The 20,144-nt window shown below is 44.1% G+C and overlaps 1 protein-coding gene across 1 annotated transcript in view; it reads right to left on the bottom strand.

The window, feature by feature from the left end:
- The window catches only part of ABCA1 (ATP binding cassette subfamily A member 1), a 92,638-nt gene that overhangs the window by 21,070 nt on the left and 51,424 nt on the right, over nucleotides 1-20,144 (bottom strand). Inside the window, exons 8-22 of the mRNA XM_085212634.1 lie at nucleotides 17,183-17,269; nucleotides 12,594-12,834; nucleotides 11,859-11,998; nucleotides 11,067-11,183; nucleotides 7,935-8,123; nucleotides 6,866-7,071; nucleotides 6,605-6,781; nucleotides 5,914-6,136; nucleotides 5,466-5,687; nucleotides 4,653-4,857; nucleotides 3,974-4,087; nucleotides 3,358-3,529; nucleotides 2,683-2,814; nucleotides 2,039-2,178; nucleotides 547-684 (exon numbers count right to left, since the gene is read on the bottom strand). Coding sequence (XP_085068760.1) covers nucleotides 547-684; nucleotides 2,039-2,178; nucleotides 2,683-2,814; nucleotides 3,358-3,529; nucleotides 3,974-4,087; nucleotides 4,653-4,857; nucleotides 5,466-5,687; nucleotides 5,914-6,136; nucleotides 6,605-6,781; nucleotides 6,866-7,071; nucleotides 7,935-8,123; nucleotides 11,067-11,183; nucleotides 11,859-11,998; nucleotides 12,594-12,834; nucleotides 17,183-17,269 — 2,503 coding nt within the window. The remainder of the gene's footprint in view (nucleotides 1-546; nucleotides 685-2,038; nucleotides 2,179-2,682; nucleotides 2,815-3,357; nucleotides 3,530-3,973; nucleotides 4,088-4,652; nucleotides 4,858-5,465; nucleotides 5,688-5,913; nucleotides 6,137-6,604; nucleotides 6,782-6,865; nucleotides 7,072-7,934; nucleotides 8,124-11,066; nucleotides 11,184-11,858; nucleotides 11,999-12,593; nucleotides 12,835-17,182; nucleotides 17,270-20,144) is intronic.

The following is a 20,144-nucleotide window of genomic DNA, read 5'->3' as shown; positions in this document are numbered from 1 at the left end:
TGGAAGAAAGCAAAGGAAGACACTGCTGTAAATAGACTACACTTGTGTTTCCAAGCCATGAAAGGCCATTACCATCTGGGTTTTGTCATGAAGTTGAATGGGAGGTTTATTTCCCAAGTTGTAGCTTGTTTGAACAAGGTTAGTCATATGGAAAAGAGTCACAACTGTTGTCACAAGTATATTCTCCCCACCCTTTGCACATCATTGCCACACTCAGCTGAAGTAGGTTAACTCTGTATCAGCAATCACATCTACAATAAAACAGGATAGTGCTGCATATAAGGCATGGATTTCTCTTTAAGTATCCTGACAATCCAGTGAGGAGCTTTGTTCAATGAACTCAGACCTGAACTGGATGAAAAATGAGGACATGAGGTGAGAGCAGAATGTGCTTATCCCACAAGCTGTTTGTTCCTTTCTCACTGCAGGCAACAATGGATTTGCAAAGACGTACTGCTATTTTGGGAACAGTTGTGAATCAGAGATTGATTTTCTTTTGCTTTTCACAACACTGTTTCATTAGGTGTACAAAAAAAGACCACATACCTTGTCTGTACTTCAGAAGCAGTTCCCATATCCCTCTCCGAGAATAAGGATCCACTCCAGCTGTGGGCTCATCCAGAATGACAACTTTGGAACCACCAACAAAGGCTAAAGCAACTGAGAGCTTCCTCTGCATGCCACCTGAAAAACACAACAAGAAAGAGAGGGTCAGGTTGATGCAAAGAACAGAACAGAAGTGAGAGCAACACAGTGGAAATTGAGCTCTCCAGGAAAAAGCAAAATTGAGCACTGAGAAGACTGAGTGCTGATACTGTTTTATGCCTTCAGGGTCTCATCACCTGCACGACAAAGATTAATTCATTAGGATAGTTTTCCCCAGTGGAGCACAATTCCTCTACAGGAAACCACATTACAACCCTTTTATGAATCATATGTATCTTAACATCAGCAGTACCATACTTCTTTCTCAGATGCCTAACCAAATTTTGAGGATCTGGAGCATGTCTCTAAAAGCTTGAGATGAATGAACAGGTGCCCAAGAGATTCCCCTCCAGTGGGAGTGTTAGAGGCAGCGGTGACATTATACTTCATATTTTACTCTTCATTGTGAAGCCAACCTGTGACAATCTGCTCTCCCTTACTAAAGCCAAATGTGTTGATAGTTGAGTCAGAGACAAAACAGTCCCAGTCCTCAGATACCTGGGACAGATTGATACACAAATCCTGGTATTCCAGAGCAAAGGGAAAGGACATTAACTGAAAAAAAAGCCAATGTAAGAAGTGCATGGTGTTCACAGTGTTTGGAAGGGATTTTTCGTAAGGGCAAGTAGCAACAGAATGAGGGGAAATTGCTTTAAACAGGAAGAAGGTACATTTAGACTAGATAATAGGAAGAGATTCTTTACTGTAAGGGTGGTGAGACACTGGAACCGGTTGCCCAGAGAGGCTGTGGATGCCCCCTCCCTGGAAGCATTCAAGGCCAGGCTGGATGGGGCTTTGAGCAACCAGGTCTATTAGGAGGTGTCCATGCCTACAGCAGAGGGGTTGGAACTAGATGATCTTCAAGGTTCCTTCCAACCCAAACCATTCTAAGATTCTATGAAATAGGGGCCAAGTTACTTAAAGTTTAGGATCTGAGCCAACTTTACTTAAACATGTAAAACCCAAATATTCTAGTTAGCATTTGGAGAACATATATAATGGGTAGCTATATTACAGGTACATAATTCCATGGTATGAGGGAATGCCCCCTGTCAAGATTGAAACAAATACAAAACATTCAGAAAAAGTGATTGTTTTTTTAATAGTATAAGATAGCATAAATACGATAAGGATTGTTAAGTTTACTAACATATATGATGATTAGATACTTAATAAACAGTTCATTTTTGAAGTGCCTAGTTGTGCAGTAGCCTGTATACCTGATTGGAGGATCCAAACAAGACCTGTGATGCAGCCTCTGTCAGGCCCTCCCTGATAGAGCCTTTCTGAAGCTGAGGGAGCTGCTGACTAATGTAAAAGCTGATGAACCTACCAGAGAGTTTGCTTGTCCTGGCTTTCAGTTTGTGAGGCAAACCAACGTCCATTGCCATTTGCTCCATTTCCTCTTTTACCTTCTTTTCTGGCAGCCCTTTGAGCCGAGCATAGAACCAGATGTGCTCTTCCACAGTCAGCCTAGGGAACAAGAGCAAATTCAGGGCACAGATGTGAGCTGGAATTCATCCTTGCATTAGCACTACACAAAGCATATTTGTTTGCTTAGGTAAACATCTTTCAAGACTGAGTTTGTAGAAAACAGCTACAGATTGGGTACGTTCAGTCTGGGCTTGATTTCAGAATGCTGCTATTCAGCACTAGTGCAAATAATACTCCTTTTAAAGGGCTCAACAAAGTAACCATAACACCCCAACTCAGCAGGCAGTATTAAACCATTTAGCCAAGTTAAATTTAGTGTAGTGGATTTCTCTGAAGAGAGGAGAAAGATGAGACTGCATGCTCATGTCAATAATTCAGAGGCACATATGAACAATTAAAACACTCTTACACCAATCTCACACCACCCTGCTGTTTGTCATCATTCACACAGCTAAAGTTGTCTTAGCTCAAATAACACTAGTGTTTCCTAACGAATCCAAACTTTCATTAGCACCAGCCTTGCATCAGATGGATGCTACTCACAAGTCAAACAGCACGTTGTGTTGTGGACAGACACCCAAGTTTTGCCTGATGGTGCTGAGCTCCGAGCGGATATCTTTACCCAAGATGAAGGCAGTACCAGAAGTAGGGGGGAATAAGCCAGTCAAGATGGACCTGAGGAATAAAAACAACAGATTCCAGCACTAAGAAGTAGCTGCTGTATTTGATACAACAGATGAGTGAAGAGTAAGAGAAAGCCTTTGGGAGCTACCCTATCAGGGAAGTAGTCCAAGAGATACATATTACTAATGGATGAAAAACTGGCTCCAGTGGTTTTAATGCAATGATCAAAGCACACCCCATGGTGGTGCTTGAAGGAAATATCTTTTTTTCCTCTAAAAGCTTCCCATCCTTTTCAAGCTCAACTCATTTCCTTTCACTGATAAGTCAGAATCACAAATGAGATTACTAAAAAAATGCTGCCAGCAGATGCATTCAGGCACAGCCTCAACCTGAATGACCTCCAGATATAGTCCTCTGTATCTGTGCATCTTCTAAACATTTGCACAATTGGAGTAAGTCAGCAAAACTCCTCTCAAATTAGTGAAGCACCTTCAGTGGAGCTCCACTTCACTTGTACAGCAGTCACATCGTGCTGACAGGAACAGTAATATTTAGAGACAGTTCCACCATATTAAGGTATTACATTAATCTTACATGGTAGTGGTTTTCCCTGCTCCGTTATGTCCCAGAAATGATGTGATCTGCCCTTCATAGAAATTCAGTGTGAGACCATCCACAGCAACCTTCTTGCCATCACGATAAACCTTCACCAGGTTCTGGATGGAGACACCGAGACTCAGATGCATAGGCTCTTCCTCCTTGCAGACTGAAAGGAAAATAGAGCAAAGTAGAAGGGGATATGATGCGTTTAAAAACCATAATTTAACAGCGTGGGAGTTCTAAGAAACATCACATTCCCCTAAGCCTATGGAGATCCATGAAGAAATGAGCAATGTGAGTAACTGACCACACTTCTTACTCAGTGACAGAAATGTTCCACATAATATCCTTTTAGTTCTCTTCACTTTACGGATTGCACCAGGAACACAGGAATCTCCAGTGTCACTACAGTCAGCAGAAACTAGAGGAATTCACAGCTCTGACGCTGGAGTACCTGCTTGGCTAAGTACCTTGGGTTTCTCTAAACACCTGATCCCAAACTGAGAACAAATGGATAACCAATTTTCACCTTAGCCAGGCTGGTACATCTGCCCTTAAACTCTCCTTCCAAAGCAGGAGACCTGCAGCTTCCTTCAAATCCAGTGCTTACCTTCTGAGGACCCCTTCTGGTCAGGATGAAGGTGATGCCTGTCCTGGGATTCTTCACCAAACCAATAGGATTTCGTGAAAGGAAAGTACCAGGGTCTGGGAATTCCATACTGGCCTAAAGAGAGAAAAGCATTACATGAACTCAGCTGCACCTGGTCATTTTTTCATCTTAGTTTTCAAAGCAAGAAGGGAAGCAATCCACCTTCCACAAGCCTCTAGGCTAGGCAGGGCTAAGATGATCTTTACTGCCATCCTTTAGAGTAAATGCAATCTCTTTTCTGGAATTTTCATTGTAGGGTTAGAGATTCTATTCTAGAACTAATACTAGTATCCTAGAACTAGTGTGATGCTAATATCATCAATGCTCACCCCTCCCCATCCACTCCCCCTGGCCAGCAGTGTCTGAAGTATTAGCAGTTCATAAAAAAGAAGAGCTGAAATGCACCAAACTTCCTGGGGTTAGCTTAGACATCACCACAGTAGGCACAGCTTCTGTGTTGGGAAACAGGGGCAATAGTCATTGCTGGAAGCTGCAACAACAGGTCTGTGCTAGTGGTATGGGATTTTAATCCGTGACCTTTCTGCAGCTCTGCTTAAAAAAAGCATTTGTTTCGCATCTTGTCAAAGAAGTAGGACATGAAAGTTTAAGTTATAACCTTTCCCACTGAAGCAAATCTCACCTGGGAAGACAGACTCAATGTACCAGGTCATGACCCCATAGAGGAACGTGTCAAACAACATCATTGCAGCAGATGTGGTGATGCTAAAGCCATCTTCTTCTAGTGGGCTCTCAAAGAAGTTGTCCCACTGAACACCAACTCCCTGTTCTTCAAACAACGCAAAGTACTCGCAACCAAAGCCAAAGGCTACTGGTGACAACAAGCTCTGCAAATGAGAGGCATGAACACACATGTTTTTCACAGCTACTCAATAACTGGGCACCTCATCTCTAGTGTATGGGCTCAAGGACATAGCTGAGAGGCCCTAGAGGAAAAGTCAGAAGTCCAAAGATCATGACTAGATCTGCATAGAGGGAGTGGGAAGCTATTTTCGTTCCATTCAAGTAAGTAAAGCCTGAAACCTCTGGTGGACTGCTCTCTAGAAATTGATTTGTTTTCCTACTCCTTCCATTATGCTTGGACTTTCATGCAAGGGAAGATACCACTAGGTCACCCTCCCCAAGCAGGTAAGAAGCACTGTGGAGAAGAAAGTCAGATAATTCTTGCAATCTTGCACATCTGGTCCTATAACACCGCAGCATACAGAGAGACCAAGGGGGCTTAATGTAGCAGAATTACTTTCCTACCTAAAGCAACAAAATCCTCCCTGCCGGTTCTATCAGTCTCTTCATCAAGCCCAACTCTGGTAGACTCTTACAAGATAAATCACCTTCCCATTGCCTCCTACCCACTAATTATTAGTGTCCAACTAAGAGTGATTCAGTGCCACAGTGGTAGAGGCCCACTGCCATGGACAGCTTCCTTAAGACTTACCGCAAAGATCTTGAGTGAGAAGCTCACATAGTCCTGCCAGGCAACACACAGCACGTAGGGTAGGTATAGTGTGAAATACACAATGCCTCCACAGGCAGCTGCCAGGTTGGCTCTGGAGAACACGGTGCTGATGAGAAAGCACTGCAGGATGGTCACAATGCCAAAGATTGAGAGGAAAACGAACACCACACTAGGGTCACTGTAGGGCAGCAGATTCCCCATCTGGAAGAGAACAACAGGTACATCAGGCATTGAAAGGGCTTTCTGACATGGCTCTGGTACAAGGAGGCCCACAGCACTACTTGCTAAGGGGATTCTGGACTTGCTGCAATTTGCACGACAGTTGCTGACTACCAGCACCCACCACCTCCTCCCCAGTGTGCCAACAGAGACCACTGTATACCAGTGCTCTGGATTCTGCTGTCAGAGATCAAACTAGGGAGCTCACCTTGAGGATCAGCACCAGCAGACCTGCACTCATGAGGAGAGGGATGAGGCTGCTAATGAACCAGCTTAGCCAAAGGATGCCATTGTCAAGGCCCATAATCCTCATCGTTTCCTTTAGCCGGGCTTCTTTCTCATACACAATGCCCTTAATTATCACAGCCACTGAGTAGATCCAGGCTAGAGTCATGAAGAGGGGCATAGAACGGCTCATGACACGCAGAAATCTGAGAACAAGAAGGAAAGGGGCCAGAGAAGAAAGTGAGAAGTACTAGTGTGACTGTGGGTATCACTCAAGGGCTAGCGAAGTATAGCGACTGATAAAGCTTCACTGCACAAAGCAGCCTAAGTGCATTGCAGATTATGACACAGCATCAGTGTCTCACCACAAAGTGAGGCTGATGGGTCTACAGCACAACACTGGTCCCGAGCAGGAGCTAGTTGTAGTTCCAGCTCCCTTGAAGAGCAAGTGTAAAGAGCTGCTTTTCCTGGGGACTACTCTCAACTGTCTCTATAAATCGTAACATATCCTAAATCCTCAGTGCACTGTACAGAAGCCCTAATTCAAGGATTAGGGAAGATGAGATCTGCTCCCACACTGATAACACAGTAAGTCATGCCTGAAGAGTGACTAAAGCCCATGCCTCCCAACCCAGAATGCTCCTGGGAGCTTCTGAAGCAGCCTGTATACATACATGTCATCCACATAACATGGATAAGGCATCTGCTGCACATAAACTCCTGTCTTCTTTTCTGTGCCTGTCTGCACCCTGATGATGGCCTGCTCTATCACGTCCTGCAAGTAGGTAAAACCTCCCCACACATAGCGCATGTCCTCAAAGGGGTCAGCACGGGGACCAGGATCCCAGTACCTGCCAAGGGAAATAAGACATTTCAGTTAGAAATCATCAAACCCTGTTAAGAAACTTTTCACAAAGCAGCCTGTCATGTCTCACCCATCCTTAATCTTGTTGGTCCTTTCCACATTGTCAATGTCCATGCGTATTTTGTATTTCACGTGCTGAGGGAGCTCTGTGCTGTTAGGAGCTATTTCAGTGAAGACAACACCAGCCCAGAACCTCCTTTCATCCAGAAGCTCCAAGGACTTATTTATAAGCCGGACTTCTGTGGCCACAGGCTCCAGTTTGTCCAAGTTGACACACTAGACAGGGACAGATTTGGAAGTGTTTATGGGATCAGGTTAAACCAGAACATACTGTAGGGTTAGGAGGGACAAAGGCAAACTCTGTAATACCAATGCCACACCCAAGAAAAGGCTGCAGTGCTGAACTACTTTGCAATGGTTCACACTAGCCCAGCAAGTTGCTAGAGATGTCATCTTATACTGCTTACTGGTCACCCACCAGGCAAACAAGTGTCATTGGCATATAACCCAAAGGTCTTTTCTGGACAAGCAGTTAGGAAGCATTGTAATGGTAGCTATAGGATCCAACCCAAGTATCCACTTTTATAGTCTTATTTTCCTCTGTTAACAATAATCAAGGTGTGTCTCAAAGCCTCTAAAAAGTCAGTGGAGAGACCACCAAAGCCTTTGGACCAGGCTTCTAACATGCCAAAACCTGTTTCTGTTTGCACTAATCTGCCAAGGTGACTGAAAAACAAGCAGATAAGTTTCGTTAGAAGCTACATCTTCCTCAGCTTTAGCTGCTAGCTCCACTGTGGGCCCCAGCAAAAGCCCCAAACAGAAGTACGAACTGCTACATGGCCAAAATGAGCAGCCATTTTCAGTTGCCCAGTAACAACAGAGTGGGAAACCACATGCCACGGCCAAAGCAAGAGCTTCAAGAACAAGGCCTAAAGTTAGGTTCCCACATCTATATTAAGATACCTGAATAAATGGTATTTTCTAACACACTGTGCATTCAGCCCCACCAAGATTGGTAATTTTCGGAACAGAGACTGAAGAGCACTGACCTTCCCTTCCCTTGAGCCACCCTTCCCAGTAAGCAGAATTCCAGCTGCAGCTGTCTCCAGCTCCCTGCCCACACCACAGCACAATCTTACCTCCATGAAGCGGGAGATGGTCTGAATAGCTCTATCTGTCTCATTGAAAGCATCCACCCAGGTGTACACCATTCCATTATCTGTCTCAAACTCTTCTGGATGCTTTGACAGGAAATGGGCAACATCCTCCACCGTCCAGTTGAAAGCTGGCAAGTGCAGGTCCCAGAGAGCCTTGCTTTTCAGCAGCGTCTGTAGTTTTTTTTGTCAAAGAGGAAATAGTTATCTTGAGAATTACCGTTGGACCTCTCATCTTGTCATTAAAATGATTATTATTGTCTTTTGAAAAAGTACAGGAAGCCCTGACATTACACTGGAGGTGCCCCAGCAGGCAGGTAGTCTAATTTTTGCTGTCTGCTACCCAAAAGCGTCTGCTTTGTCTCCTTGCACTGCTACTCATACCCCTTTTTTTATAGTGTGAATCTGTTTCTCCATACGGAGTAGCTCAACCTCCGGGGGCCGACAGCTCTGGGTATCTCCTGGTCTTCCACGCCACAAACAAGCTGCTAGGCATGCTTTGCAGGCTGGCCTGCTCTATGTCTTGCCTTATCTTTTCCATGGAGGGGGCAGCAGAGAGCCATGCACAGCCCTGCGCCGCCCAGGCCCTGCTCTGCCCTAGGTGGCAGCCGTGTCCCGGACTTCTCGGGCAGGAGAGAGCTGAAGCAGAGATGAAGATCCATGCCTTCCCCACTTCTCGCACGCCAACGGGTTTTCAAAGGCAAGATACAGAGAACCAAGAAGTATCTTCAGAGATGCGTTTGGCTGACCAGCGGTTGCCAAGCTCTGCTGGCCTCTTTGAGCAAGTCTCTGCTCCCCACTGGGATGGAGATGGGGAAGGCACAGACAGGGGCCGAGTCTTTCACCTGCTAAACAGAAATACCAGCACCAAAGGCCAGGGGGCTTTCTTAAGTGTTTTTCAGTTGCGTTACTGACACCAGTTAAAACAGCCTCCAACAGCAATGATGACCTGCCTCTCTGCTCTCCCATTGTGAATAACGATGTTTTCACCTGTTTTTAGCTCCCAGTTTCCAGAGGATGAGCTATGGTCCCGCTACATGTATATGCAGACCCTGTAGTCTGAGCTGGAGCACTTGGCACTAAAGCAGAACTGAGACCTGTCAGCAGCAATGTAATAGCAGATAGGAAGGCAGCGTTAACTGTAAGGACTACAGCTGAACTAAAGGAGAGGAAAAAAGCCAGCACAATACAGAAAACTAAAAATTGTAACCAATAAAAACAGGAAATTTAATTTTTTTGCCAGAGCAAAGAACAAAATGGAGAGGTAGGGAGCTTCCCCATGTGCAGCTGTTAGTAATGAGCCAGAAGGCAACGGGTCACACGGTTACAAAAACAGAATCACAAACTGGGAAAACAGATCAGGCCAAGCTGACAGAGGAGAGCACACGAAGAGGAAATCCGAACAAACAGGATAGGCCACACGAGCTCCCCTCTTCACACTCATCTCTGGAGGCTGCCTCACCCTACTCTGACTTGCAGCGAGGGCACCACGCTTGCAGGCAAGAGGCTCAGCCTCATCATCCCTGAAGCAGCAACAAAAATGAACATTAGCTTGGGGTGGGGGCACACATCATTGTCCCTGGAGTTAGCAGCAGCATCAGGCTGTGTATGCCTGAGATCAGTGAGAACAGCACTTTCCTCTACTTCTACAGAATGAAATATACCCAACCGTTTCCTCAGTCCAGAAAGCTGGAAGCTGACAATCACCCAGCATTACAGCAGCCTCAGGGACTTACAAACAGCAGATGAGAGCAGCCCCAAACAGACTGCTGTATGTTTTAGCCTATCCATGTAGAAGTGACCCATGCTGCATCTCTAAACCTAGCAGGATGCTGGCTGGGTACACAACAAAGTACTGCTGAATCTGTCAGCTGCAGCAGGAAACTGCAAAGGGATCCCTACCACTGTAACAACAAGCAAAAAAGTCAGAATCAGTCAAGCTGGAGTCATCTGAAAAAATTAAACCAATAAAACCCTCAAACAACTAGGAATATTGCAATTGCAAACCAGTAACCGAATCCTGACTCTGTGAGCACACCCTTCAGCAAACAGTTTGGGTTTGATTCTCATCTCTCCTGATGCCAGCATATACAGAACTAACTTTCATAAAGTTAGCAGAGGCACAGGAGTAAGGAAAATGATGTCACTGTTATCCCTAGTATGTCCCATTCATTGGGAAGTGCAATGGGACCAGTCAGAAACTATTCTGCCCACCATCACAATTGGGATAATGTAAGAATGAACTTCAAGGCTTAAGATCTAGGGAGATCTCTGTGTAACACCCACCCAGCACAGAAGTGCAAAGACTCACTTCTCAGAATTACAACTGAGGGAAGGAGTGTGAACCTAGCTTCTTGTACTTTTATTAAATAATGCATGCTTTGCACCAAGCACAATGCACTGGGGAGCCAACAGACAAGCAGAAAGCATGTCAAATCCAAACAAGACTCTCAACCCCTTGTTCATGATCTTGTAAGCATGGCATATTATGAAGTGATAAGCCACAGGGTGATGTTTCTTCTTCCCCTATGACACCCAACTATTACTAATTTAAGTGTACCATGCTAACCCAAAAAAAGTTTTCACAAGGTTTGTGCCAGATGATCACCAGGCATCTAGGTTCAGTTCTGGAACAATAACTATTCAAATCTTACTGCACTCATAGAGCCTGAGGCCACATGACACTTTCTAGGATTTGATCTAGGCATATGGTAGCTCGCTTTGTTGCTATCATGAAAGCAGCTGCTCCAGAGAGCAATTTTTACAGAGGAGTGCACAGCACTGGCAGCTGAACCTGTCACCAAGTCCACAGGTCCGCAGTTTACAAAAATACCATCAGCCAGATATTTATAGAACATCAGGGCAACAGTGTGGAAGAAACAACACATTTCCCCACAGAGGTAGATTAGAAACAGCTGTTAAACAAGCTCTGTTCGACTGTGGAAAGTTGTTAAATGGAAGAGTGCTCAGCACAACACAAGAATGGTACAGTCACAGATTGTTTCAAAAAGAGAGTCACATGCATACTATCAACAAAGAAGCGTTATCTAAAATAAATATTTTATCACTGACTGCAGAAAACGATGCTTGTGGTTCTGGTAAGAACAGCACACTGACCCGAATCAGATCCATTTCCTGACTGCTTTCCATAAACGTCCAGATCTTTGGGCTTATCTCCTCCCACATCCCCCCGATGTCGCGAAACACTCCCAGCTCCTGGAATGTCCTGTTCACCTGTTGGCAAAGAAGAGAGGAAGGTTATTTCCAAAATGTGGCTCAGACCCACTGTGGCTTAAAGGGTGCACTGACCTACCAAGTTCTCAGTGTTGCTTATATTCAAACAGCAATTCAGCTTCAGCAAGGATGGGAGTAAGAAAAATCTTGTGCACAGGGAAGGAAAAATACAAAGAGAAGTGCCTGTGGCTGAGAAGGGCTTAAGGCTTGGTGGAGAATGTTTCCTGCTTGGAGATGAAGGGCACACAGAGGCAGCCCTTCCCATTTAATAAAAGAGGTTGCTGAGGTGTTTGGGGAATTAAGAGAGAGCATTAGGTAAGCCACTATCAGAAATGATTAAGGATCAGCTGACAAGCAGGCAGTGGAGAAGACCCCTGATGGTTTACCAATGTCCTCCCCAGTCCCATATCCCACATTAGAGTTGCAAATTCTGTAAGTAATTAAAAAGCACCACTAGAAATGTTTCCAGCAAGATGCAGAAACAGAGTTCAGCCTGGCTTTTCCTCCTTGAGCCTTTGACAGCAAGCGCATGGGAGGTGAGAGACTAGGGACAGTGCGCTTTGTGGACAATCCTTTCTAGGCTTGCATTTGGACTGAATTTAACACAGAGCAGCTTAGCTGTACAGTCGGAGCACATACCTCACACTACATATCAGAGGACAGAGTTAGAGTTACCTCAGCCATGATCTTCCTTATGGCTGGCGTGTCTGGAGTGTACAAGACCTTCCCAATCAGCAAAGGCTTCAAAGCCCTCCAAATAATTCTGGAAAGTGGGCTGGATTCCAGGTTCTTCATCAGCTCATTGCAATAGGGTGCTGAGGAGGAGAGGAAGAGGTAAGCAGCTGAGAAGCACTGTGACAACTGCAGGAGGTACATGCCCCATTTCTGTGCACTTTAAAGATGGTCAGAGCTGACAGGAGAACAGTTGTCTTACAACAAAAAACTTCTGCTGCACAGACTCACAAAAATGCCCTTTTCACCCTAAGTCTTCACAGTTTGCCCAGCAAGTGCAGAGAATCTGCACAGTCTCTACCAAGAACATCCATAATCATTTGCACTTATGAAATCCACTGCATGACACAGGCAAAATCTGCAGAGAAAAATGACCCATTTTCAAAGGTTGCACATGACAGTGGACCCCATTTCATAGAAAGTGTCCAAATAGCCTTCCTGGATTCTACACAAGACCCTTGAGAATCCCCTGCATCTTGATATCCTCCCTGTCCCTAAGATTACATGCAGGGAGCAACAGCTGGCTGCTCAGACAGCATGTATATAGTTTTCTGAAACAATAGGGTATATGCTGACCCTCAAGATCACCACTGCTGTCATCAGTGCAAGTTTGGAAAATCGTAGTGATTGCAGCCATGGAGTAGATGGGATGTTAAACCATGACAGGGTTACACTTACTTGTGGAGTTATCATAGAAATTAGTTAAATCATCTTCAGTGCTGTTGCCTCCAAAAAGTGCTTTGTAATTGTTGTCCTCATACCAGTTGAGCGATTTAATCTTGAGCCCTCCACCTTCAGGGTGGCCACACACAATACGTGACACAGCCTGGTAGATCTGTGTAGAGGAGTTTGAGGCATTCACATTGGTCAGGAACATCACCTCTTGCCTCATGTCACTCCAACTCTTCATGCTCAGCAGCTGGAGAAGTAAGGGAAGAAGAATGGAAATGGGGATAGATACAGGATTAATAAAGGGAAAAAAATCCTGCCACTCTCCTTCAAATCACTCATCTGTTCTTCAACCCCACTGGATGCAGTACTAAAAAGGGGAGACCAGGAAAAGCATGTTTCCCTCCATTACAGTGGGAAAATGTAAAGTCTCTTCTTTAGTCTAAGTTTCCTCACACAATTTTCTATGTGATTCCTGCTCTTCCTGAGCTCTCACATCGAAATTACTTCTTTGGTTGCACAACAGCTCACATTCCAGCAGGATCCCTTCAATCCAGGGTGGAGTGAGGCAGAAAAAGGAATAAGGAAATAACATGGAGCAAGTGCAGCTGATCAGACCCAGCCTCACTGAGCCACAGGCCCTGGATTGCTGGTGGCATCACCTGGCACAATTCCACCGAGGTCAGCAAGCCTCCCTTATATAAAAAGTTTGACCTCCTAGGTCAGAAATGCTGCCCGTGCCCCTACCCCTCTCCTCTGTCAACAGCATTCACAGAAAGCCCCTGAAAACAAGCCCAGCTTGCAGCCTCAGATCTGACTGCCTTTTCTCCACACCATATGCAGTCAACCACAGTGAGAAGCCTTCTCTTGTCCTCTTTGCATGACACCTGGCACAGAGATGAAACGCACTCATAGCTGAGAAGATGCACACTATGGGACTCATTTATCTGGCACAGCAACAGTCTGAAGAAGCTGTCCTGAACAAAAGCACCAGGCTCTAGGCCTCAGACACTGTATTAACATATCCATACTCTGGGATATGGCCTGGCTACAAGGAAAAAAACAATACAAGTCCACAGTGTTTTTATGCTACCCTGAACCTCCATTCTCATACTGGCAGGTGATGTAAGAAAACAGAGGTGTGCTCACACACACTCAAAGTCTATTTAGCTCAGTATCTCCGTGATGGTGACAGCAAGTGGATGCCAGAAAATAGGCAGGGCAAAGAAGAGATTCTTCCTGAGGTAACCTTCCAGATTCCAGTATTTTCAACTCAGAGAACTTCTGTCTATTTTCTAATGCAAAATGAATGTCTTCCACGGTAAACATGAACATTTGCAAATATTTAGCATCTAGCACATCACTGAAAAGAACCTCCTCTCCCTCTCCTAAACTTGGCTGTTGTTAGCTTCATTCAGTGCTAGACTTTTTGTGCTGGCACAGAGTGAATATTTCTACTCTTTTTCTTTTCTCAACTCTATACATCTCTGTCCTGTCCCCAGCTCATCTCTTTAACAGGCTGGTGAATCACAACATATTCCTTGTGCTGTATGTGAAAGTCATTCCACTTCTTCATGTCTCCATTGTCTTTTTCTGAACTTCCAGTTCTGCTGCTGCTTTCCATAAGCAAAGTGCCTAGATCAGTACTCCATATTGAACACAAGGGCAAACCATGGATTTACACAGTGTTGTGGTAACATATTCCACAGGTGGTTCTCTATTCTTATCTAAATCTTTTCCAGCATTTGATCTGATTTCTTGACTGCTACTGAATATCAGGTGACATGAACTGTGATGCTCTTGCTGTGCGGCCCAGAATAGCGACATGCACTAATAAGGGCAAGCAGAGCTGGTGAGACACCTATTTGCAATTACTCTTCAGATGCATCTTGGAAACAACTTCTGATGGCCCAATTGCTCTGTCTTCAGAGTCACTCAAACCCTGTTGCCAATTTTGCTGACTGTGCCTTGGTTTAGACACCTTAGTTTAAATAAAATGCAGATATTCAAAGTCTAGGACAGTTGGCAAAGCCAGCCAGTGACAACCCAGAAAGCAATAGTGTCTTGTAACAGCTCAATCTCACTCCACCCGATGTAAGTAGAGCCAGTATTTCTGGCCTTATACTGTAGGTAAGCCTGACCCTTTGTGTTCATCTGTAGTACTACGCATGTTTTATATGTGCCAACATCTGGACAAAAAATCTTGATGTTAAACAAAAGCTGTTTTGTGTCACATACACAAGGAGTCTCTATTTTTAGCTGCCGAAAAACACATGACACATTGATATGATGGAAGACAGCTGTGAGAACAGCTAGAACCTGGGGATTTGGTGCTTGTGTCCAGACTTGCTTCAAACATCCTTTCATCTCCTCACTATTCACTCCTGCCTTCATCTGTACCCCGGTGCCAATCAGTTTGGCTCTGCAGGTTCAGGGTGACTGGCAGAATGCTAACGTCAAGGACGTGACAGAAAAAAACCTGAGCCAACAGCTGCAGTTAAATATGCTCATGTGGATTCTGGATTTGATGTTTTCTAACCAAGAAAGGCCAAGGCCATACTTCAGGTATGACACTTTGAGTCTCCAATTCCAAGGGTCATCTTGGAGAGCTTCTGGTGTTTTAGGCACAGCAGACGATTTTTCCTCAGTAAAAAGTCAGTGGCTTTAGCTAAAGTGCCACCAACTCCTTAGGGTAAGTAAAAGTACAGAAATAGAAAGCATAGTTAATTGCCACTAAGTGTTAACTATCCAGCAGAGGGATTGCATTAATGAAGGTACTTTTATGTGTAATTTTCAAAACAAAGTCTGAGCAAGCAGCTTTGTTTCATCTTTGGCACCAGCATTCTCATACTAAATATACAGAGCTGCTCTGTTCATGCCACTGGAAACGTTACTGAACTACTTCTCCCAGACATCAGACCTGGCTGGGTGTTTCTTCACAGTTGCCCTTGCTCTCAAGAGTTTAATCTGCCCTCCTGGGTTGATTTAAGGAGCAGAGGAACAGAGATCTAACCAACCCTCAGATAAAGAGACAAATATTTTCTTCAGACTCTAATTAAAATTCCTTGCTAGAAAGGCTTCTAGACGTGGCACGAACAATAACTCACTCCACCCCCTCAAGCTGCTGCCCATGAAACAAGCGAGTGAGTCCCTCCTTTTCACGCAGAAATCAGCCTGCCAGACAATAAGGAGTAACTTTCGGTCAAGCCATCTGGAGCAGCTCACACAGTACGCCAAGGAAAATGATGCCTTTGTTTGCACAGTAATGGGGCAGAATAAAAGGTAGACCTACCCAAATCAGCTGCCAAGCAAAAGGCACGCTATCCTAGGACATTTTCAGCCACATCAGCAAGCTGAGTATCACATGGTTTCAATTATTTTTATCCCAGGCAAAAAACAAAACAAAGTAAAACAAAAAAAAAACCTCAAGGCAAGTTTAAGTGACGTAACGGGAAACAGCTGTAACCAAACTCTTATGGGCAGCCTTCTCCCCCACCCTGGCTAGCAGCAAGAGCTCTGCCATGGTCTTAACTGAAGCTGGCTCTGGAATCACCTTAATTTCTCAGTAGCTGAGAGCCAGCAGCAGGTTCTGGGCTAGTGTGGGACATGTGCCAGTGGCTGCTGGCGGGCATGCTGCTGGCTCCGCAGCCAGCCCGCCGTGGGAGGGCTGCACACTAACCCTGAATGACCTGCTTCTCCACATGCACACGGGGTTACTGCCGTTCGCTCCGCGCTGCTGGCTTGACACAGGCTGGAAAGCTTGCAGAGGGGAGGAGGAGGCATAGTTTGGTTTAGATGGTTGTGATTTCTGCTAGGGGGAAAGAATGTTTTTTGCCTAGTAGCAGTACTTCAGATTCAAAGTCAGAGCCAACCAAAAACAACTAAGATATGCTTCTGGCTCAGAAAATAAAAAATGGCTTTGGACTTCTGACTCACACTAGGCATGCAGGGTTTTTTTCTTAATCCATCGTTTCACCTGCAAAAACAAGTACAGTCTCTGTAATGCCACTATGCCTCTGCACCAATATGTTTTGCTGGAGCCTTCCTCTGCCAGTGTTGTGATGCCACTGCATTGGGTGTCCCACAGACAGCAGAATATAGCCTTTGCCCCAAAATACTACTTTTCTGAAGAGAAATGGCAAAGAGCACCCTGCAGCTGATAAATTACATACATCACCTCTTCCACACATCATATTCTCAAAAAACCCAGAGGCCAGTAACAAACCCTGGTGTGGCTTGTAACTGACTGAAAAAAAACAGAAAGGAGACAAATCTCTCTGCAGTTTTGCAAGGTGCTGCAAAGGTAACTGCTGAGAAAGTAATTCCTGCACCCCCTGGGAGGACCCAATCTATAGCCACACACCTGAGAAACTCTTATGGTGCCTGTAATTCAAAGTTCTGTGCACTGAGGAGTTGCATAGAGATGTTACTTCTACTGATAAAGAGTGTATGGTCATAAGATGACAAGGGAGCTTCAAAAACAGCAAGGGATTTGATGTTTTTGACTGCACCAAGGAGAAGTACACTCCTTATACCTGATGACACGTTAGGACATCCACCACACTGAGGTATTCTTCTGACACAAAGAAGCTACTTACCTCCTTGACAAGCTTTCCCAGACTGTCCCTCAAAGCCTCCACAGTTTCTGACAGATCCCGCAAGGAGGAATTAAAGAAAAATTGTCTCTGCAAGAAGAAAGAAAAAGAAACTGGAAGTCACTAGCAGCCAGCAATGAGGAAATTGAATCATTGTAAACACCCTTGTAAAGAAAGGTGGTAAGGACTGTTTACAAGGCGAAGTGATTGATGGGGAAAACAGTGAGCTGGCTTTCTGTGCAACCTTGAGCTTAAGCTGTCACAGACTTCAGTGGTCCATAATGCAACAGAGACACCTGTTCCATTCCTGACAGCCTGGGCACAAAGATACCATGATAGCCATAGCCATCCCAGTAAGATGCTACATGTATGTATGTATGCTTACAGCACAAAAGACGGCTTTTATTTCAGGTCAGAAATAAGGATAGCCTATAAGACAATATGCCAACAGACCTGAAATCCTGTAAACCAGTGCTAGGAAGGGGAAATATAAAGGGAGGGAAATACCAATTGGTAGATAAGGGCTTTCAGTGGGACTCCCAGCTCAGATGCTCAGAAATCTTGCCAAGCAGTACATCTTACTTTCAGATAATATTAATCACCTAAATCCTCCCATCAAACCTTGACATTTTCAGACTAAATCAAGGATATATTTTAAAAGAACCTGGTTTCATAAAGTAACTGATACAACACCAAAAGAGAAATAGTGATAAGTTTCTAGAGATGGATAGCAAATCTTTTTGGAAACTGTACTGCTCTAGGATTTCCGTGCCTTAGGGGAACCACTGAAGACAGCTCTTTTCTTACAGTTGCTCTCCATGTAATTGATATGCCTGGGTTTATCTTTTGTTCTTTCTATTATATTTCTGTATATGTTAAAGCACTACCATGTATGTAAAACAATTCACGCAAGAGAAGCATCAAGATCTTCTAGCCTAATAACATGGACACAATCCTTTTTTCGGATAAATGAGGATTAAAATCGTTTCCTAAGATTTTACATTCATAACCACATTTGAAAGCATGCTAAGGTTATAATATTGTGACACACGGAGGAATAGTGGAGACCCTTGATTTTAGCAGAAATCTGCTGGGTTGAAGCCTTTTATTTTCATATCCTCCCCAGGGCAATCTCTGGAAGCAAAGTCTGGAGATGTTCACATGTTCTAGCTGATATGTTGAAGGGTAGTATGAGTTGGTAAGTGTCAGCTGGTGCAAATGGGCACTGTTCCACTGATCTGCTGCTGAGGCATTTATACCTAGCTAACAAGTGAGTGCTCAGTTCAAGCCTGCTCCAAAGGAAGCTGTAAATTCAGGGAGGCTCTCAGTAACTTTTACTGAACACAGGCATTAAGGTTCAGATGAACCATAACCCAACCCAGCTAGAAGAGAAGTAGTTCAAATTCCTGCAGGCTGAGACCTTCAAGACTTTTTTAAAGGAACATAGCTAGCAAATATCAAAGCTGTGTAGCTACATTACTACTTTAGCAATGAGATGAGGGAAAACATCCTAGATTCATGTAGTAGACAAGCCTGGTCAGCTCCATTCACCTCATCCAGCTCTGCAAGGAATTTGTGCTGTTTAATGTATTCAAAAATGATTCGGGGATAGGGTAGATGAGGAAGAGTTTTTCAGATGATACTAATTGGTTCAGAATAGTGAAAGTCAAAAGTGAATTGCAAAGGATCAGTGAAAAAACTCATGTTGACATACTGTTATAATATGCCAAATAAAATTCAGTGCTGCAAAGTAAAGTACATGCAGAGGAGACAGTTCTACCTTGAGATATCCCTGGATATCCACTGTCACTCAAAAAAAGAGATTTTAAAATTAGAATGAGGTCTTAAGCATAGAATGATAAGACAGGTCAACATAAATATAAATCCACAGTCCATTCCTATTTCTCAGGAATTAAGTGCCATTTTGGATCCTCCACCTCTAAAAGAATACAAGTACAGAAAAGGACTGCAAGCACAATTAAGATACGAATGGCTTCTGAAGGAAGAACAACAGCCCACAGTTCTTCCAAAAGAAACTGTAATGACAAACACAGGATATGACAGAGGTCTGCAGAATTACAAGTGGGATGAAGAATGTGAATAGAAGATGATTGTTCACTGTGCCTCATCATACAGGAATAGAGGACTTCTATTCTGAAGATCAGTTTAAAACTAACCAATGGAACTACTTCATAGACAACTCAGCCAAAAATGGAGAAATGACGTAGATGTTATGCAGTGCAGAAAAAAAAGGCTAAAATGGTTTTGAAAAAGGCTAAGAAAACTTCATAACGAAAAAGAGCTTACTAAAACCTACTGAACACTACGATTCTAGTAGTAGTTGAGGAAGTAGCACTGCTGGAGTAGCATTCAAGGGAAACAGAGCTGAACAGAACCTTAGTCCTATCCAGTATGCAAGACTCATGTGAATTATGACAATCAAGGAGTTTTTAAATATGCTAACCATATGACAAATGTCATCAGTTTCCCTGGAAAATAACTTTTTGTAGTGGCTCTCAATAGTTACCACATTCAGAAGTGCCCTCTAAATTCATTACTTCTAAAGAAGATCGCTTCCACTGTGACAGTATACTTACTAGGTGGCTGCACTAAAACAGTGTGGGGGTAATGACTTGTTTTTCAATGAAATGCTGGAAAACATCACCTGTCTTCTCTAGGCACATGGCAGAAAGAAAATTCTTACAGGTTTTGAACAGAGCTGCCTTGTACAATTACTGTGCTAGCAGCTGGTAAGTCTTGCCTTCATCTAGACCTGTCCTTTAGGGCACGCAAATCTCTTAGTACTCTGGAGTTACACACTGCATTGACTTCACTCTGTGCTTGCATGCGTGCACTTACAGGACTCAAATTAAGGAAACACTTCAGGTAACTACAGTTGATTGCAAAGTCAAGAGAAGCACTGAATATACCCACCTGTCCTCTCCTGCTCGAAGGGATACACAAC

The sequence above is a fragment of the Meleagris gallopavo genome, chromosome Z, assembly GCF_905368555.1.
Source record: "Meleagris gallopavo chromosome Z, MGAL_WU_HG_1.1, whole genome shotgun sequence".
NCBI lineage: Eukaryota > Metazoa > Chordata > Aves > Galliformes > Phasianidae > Meleagris > Meleagris gallopavo.
The sequence above is the reverse complement of the archived record's forward strand: the minus strand, read 5'-3'. Positions and strand labels throughout refer to the sequence as shown.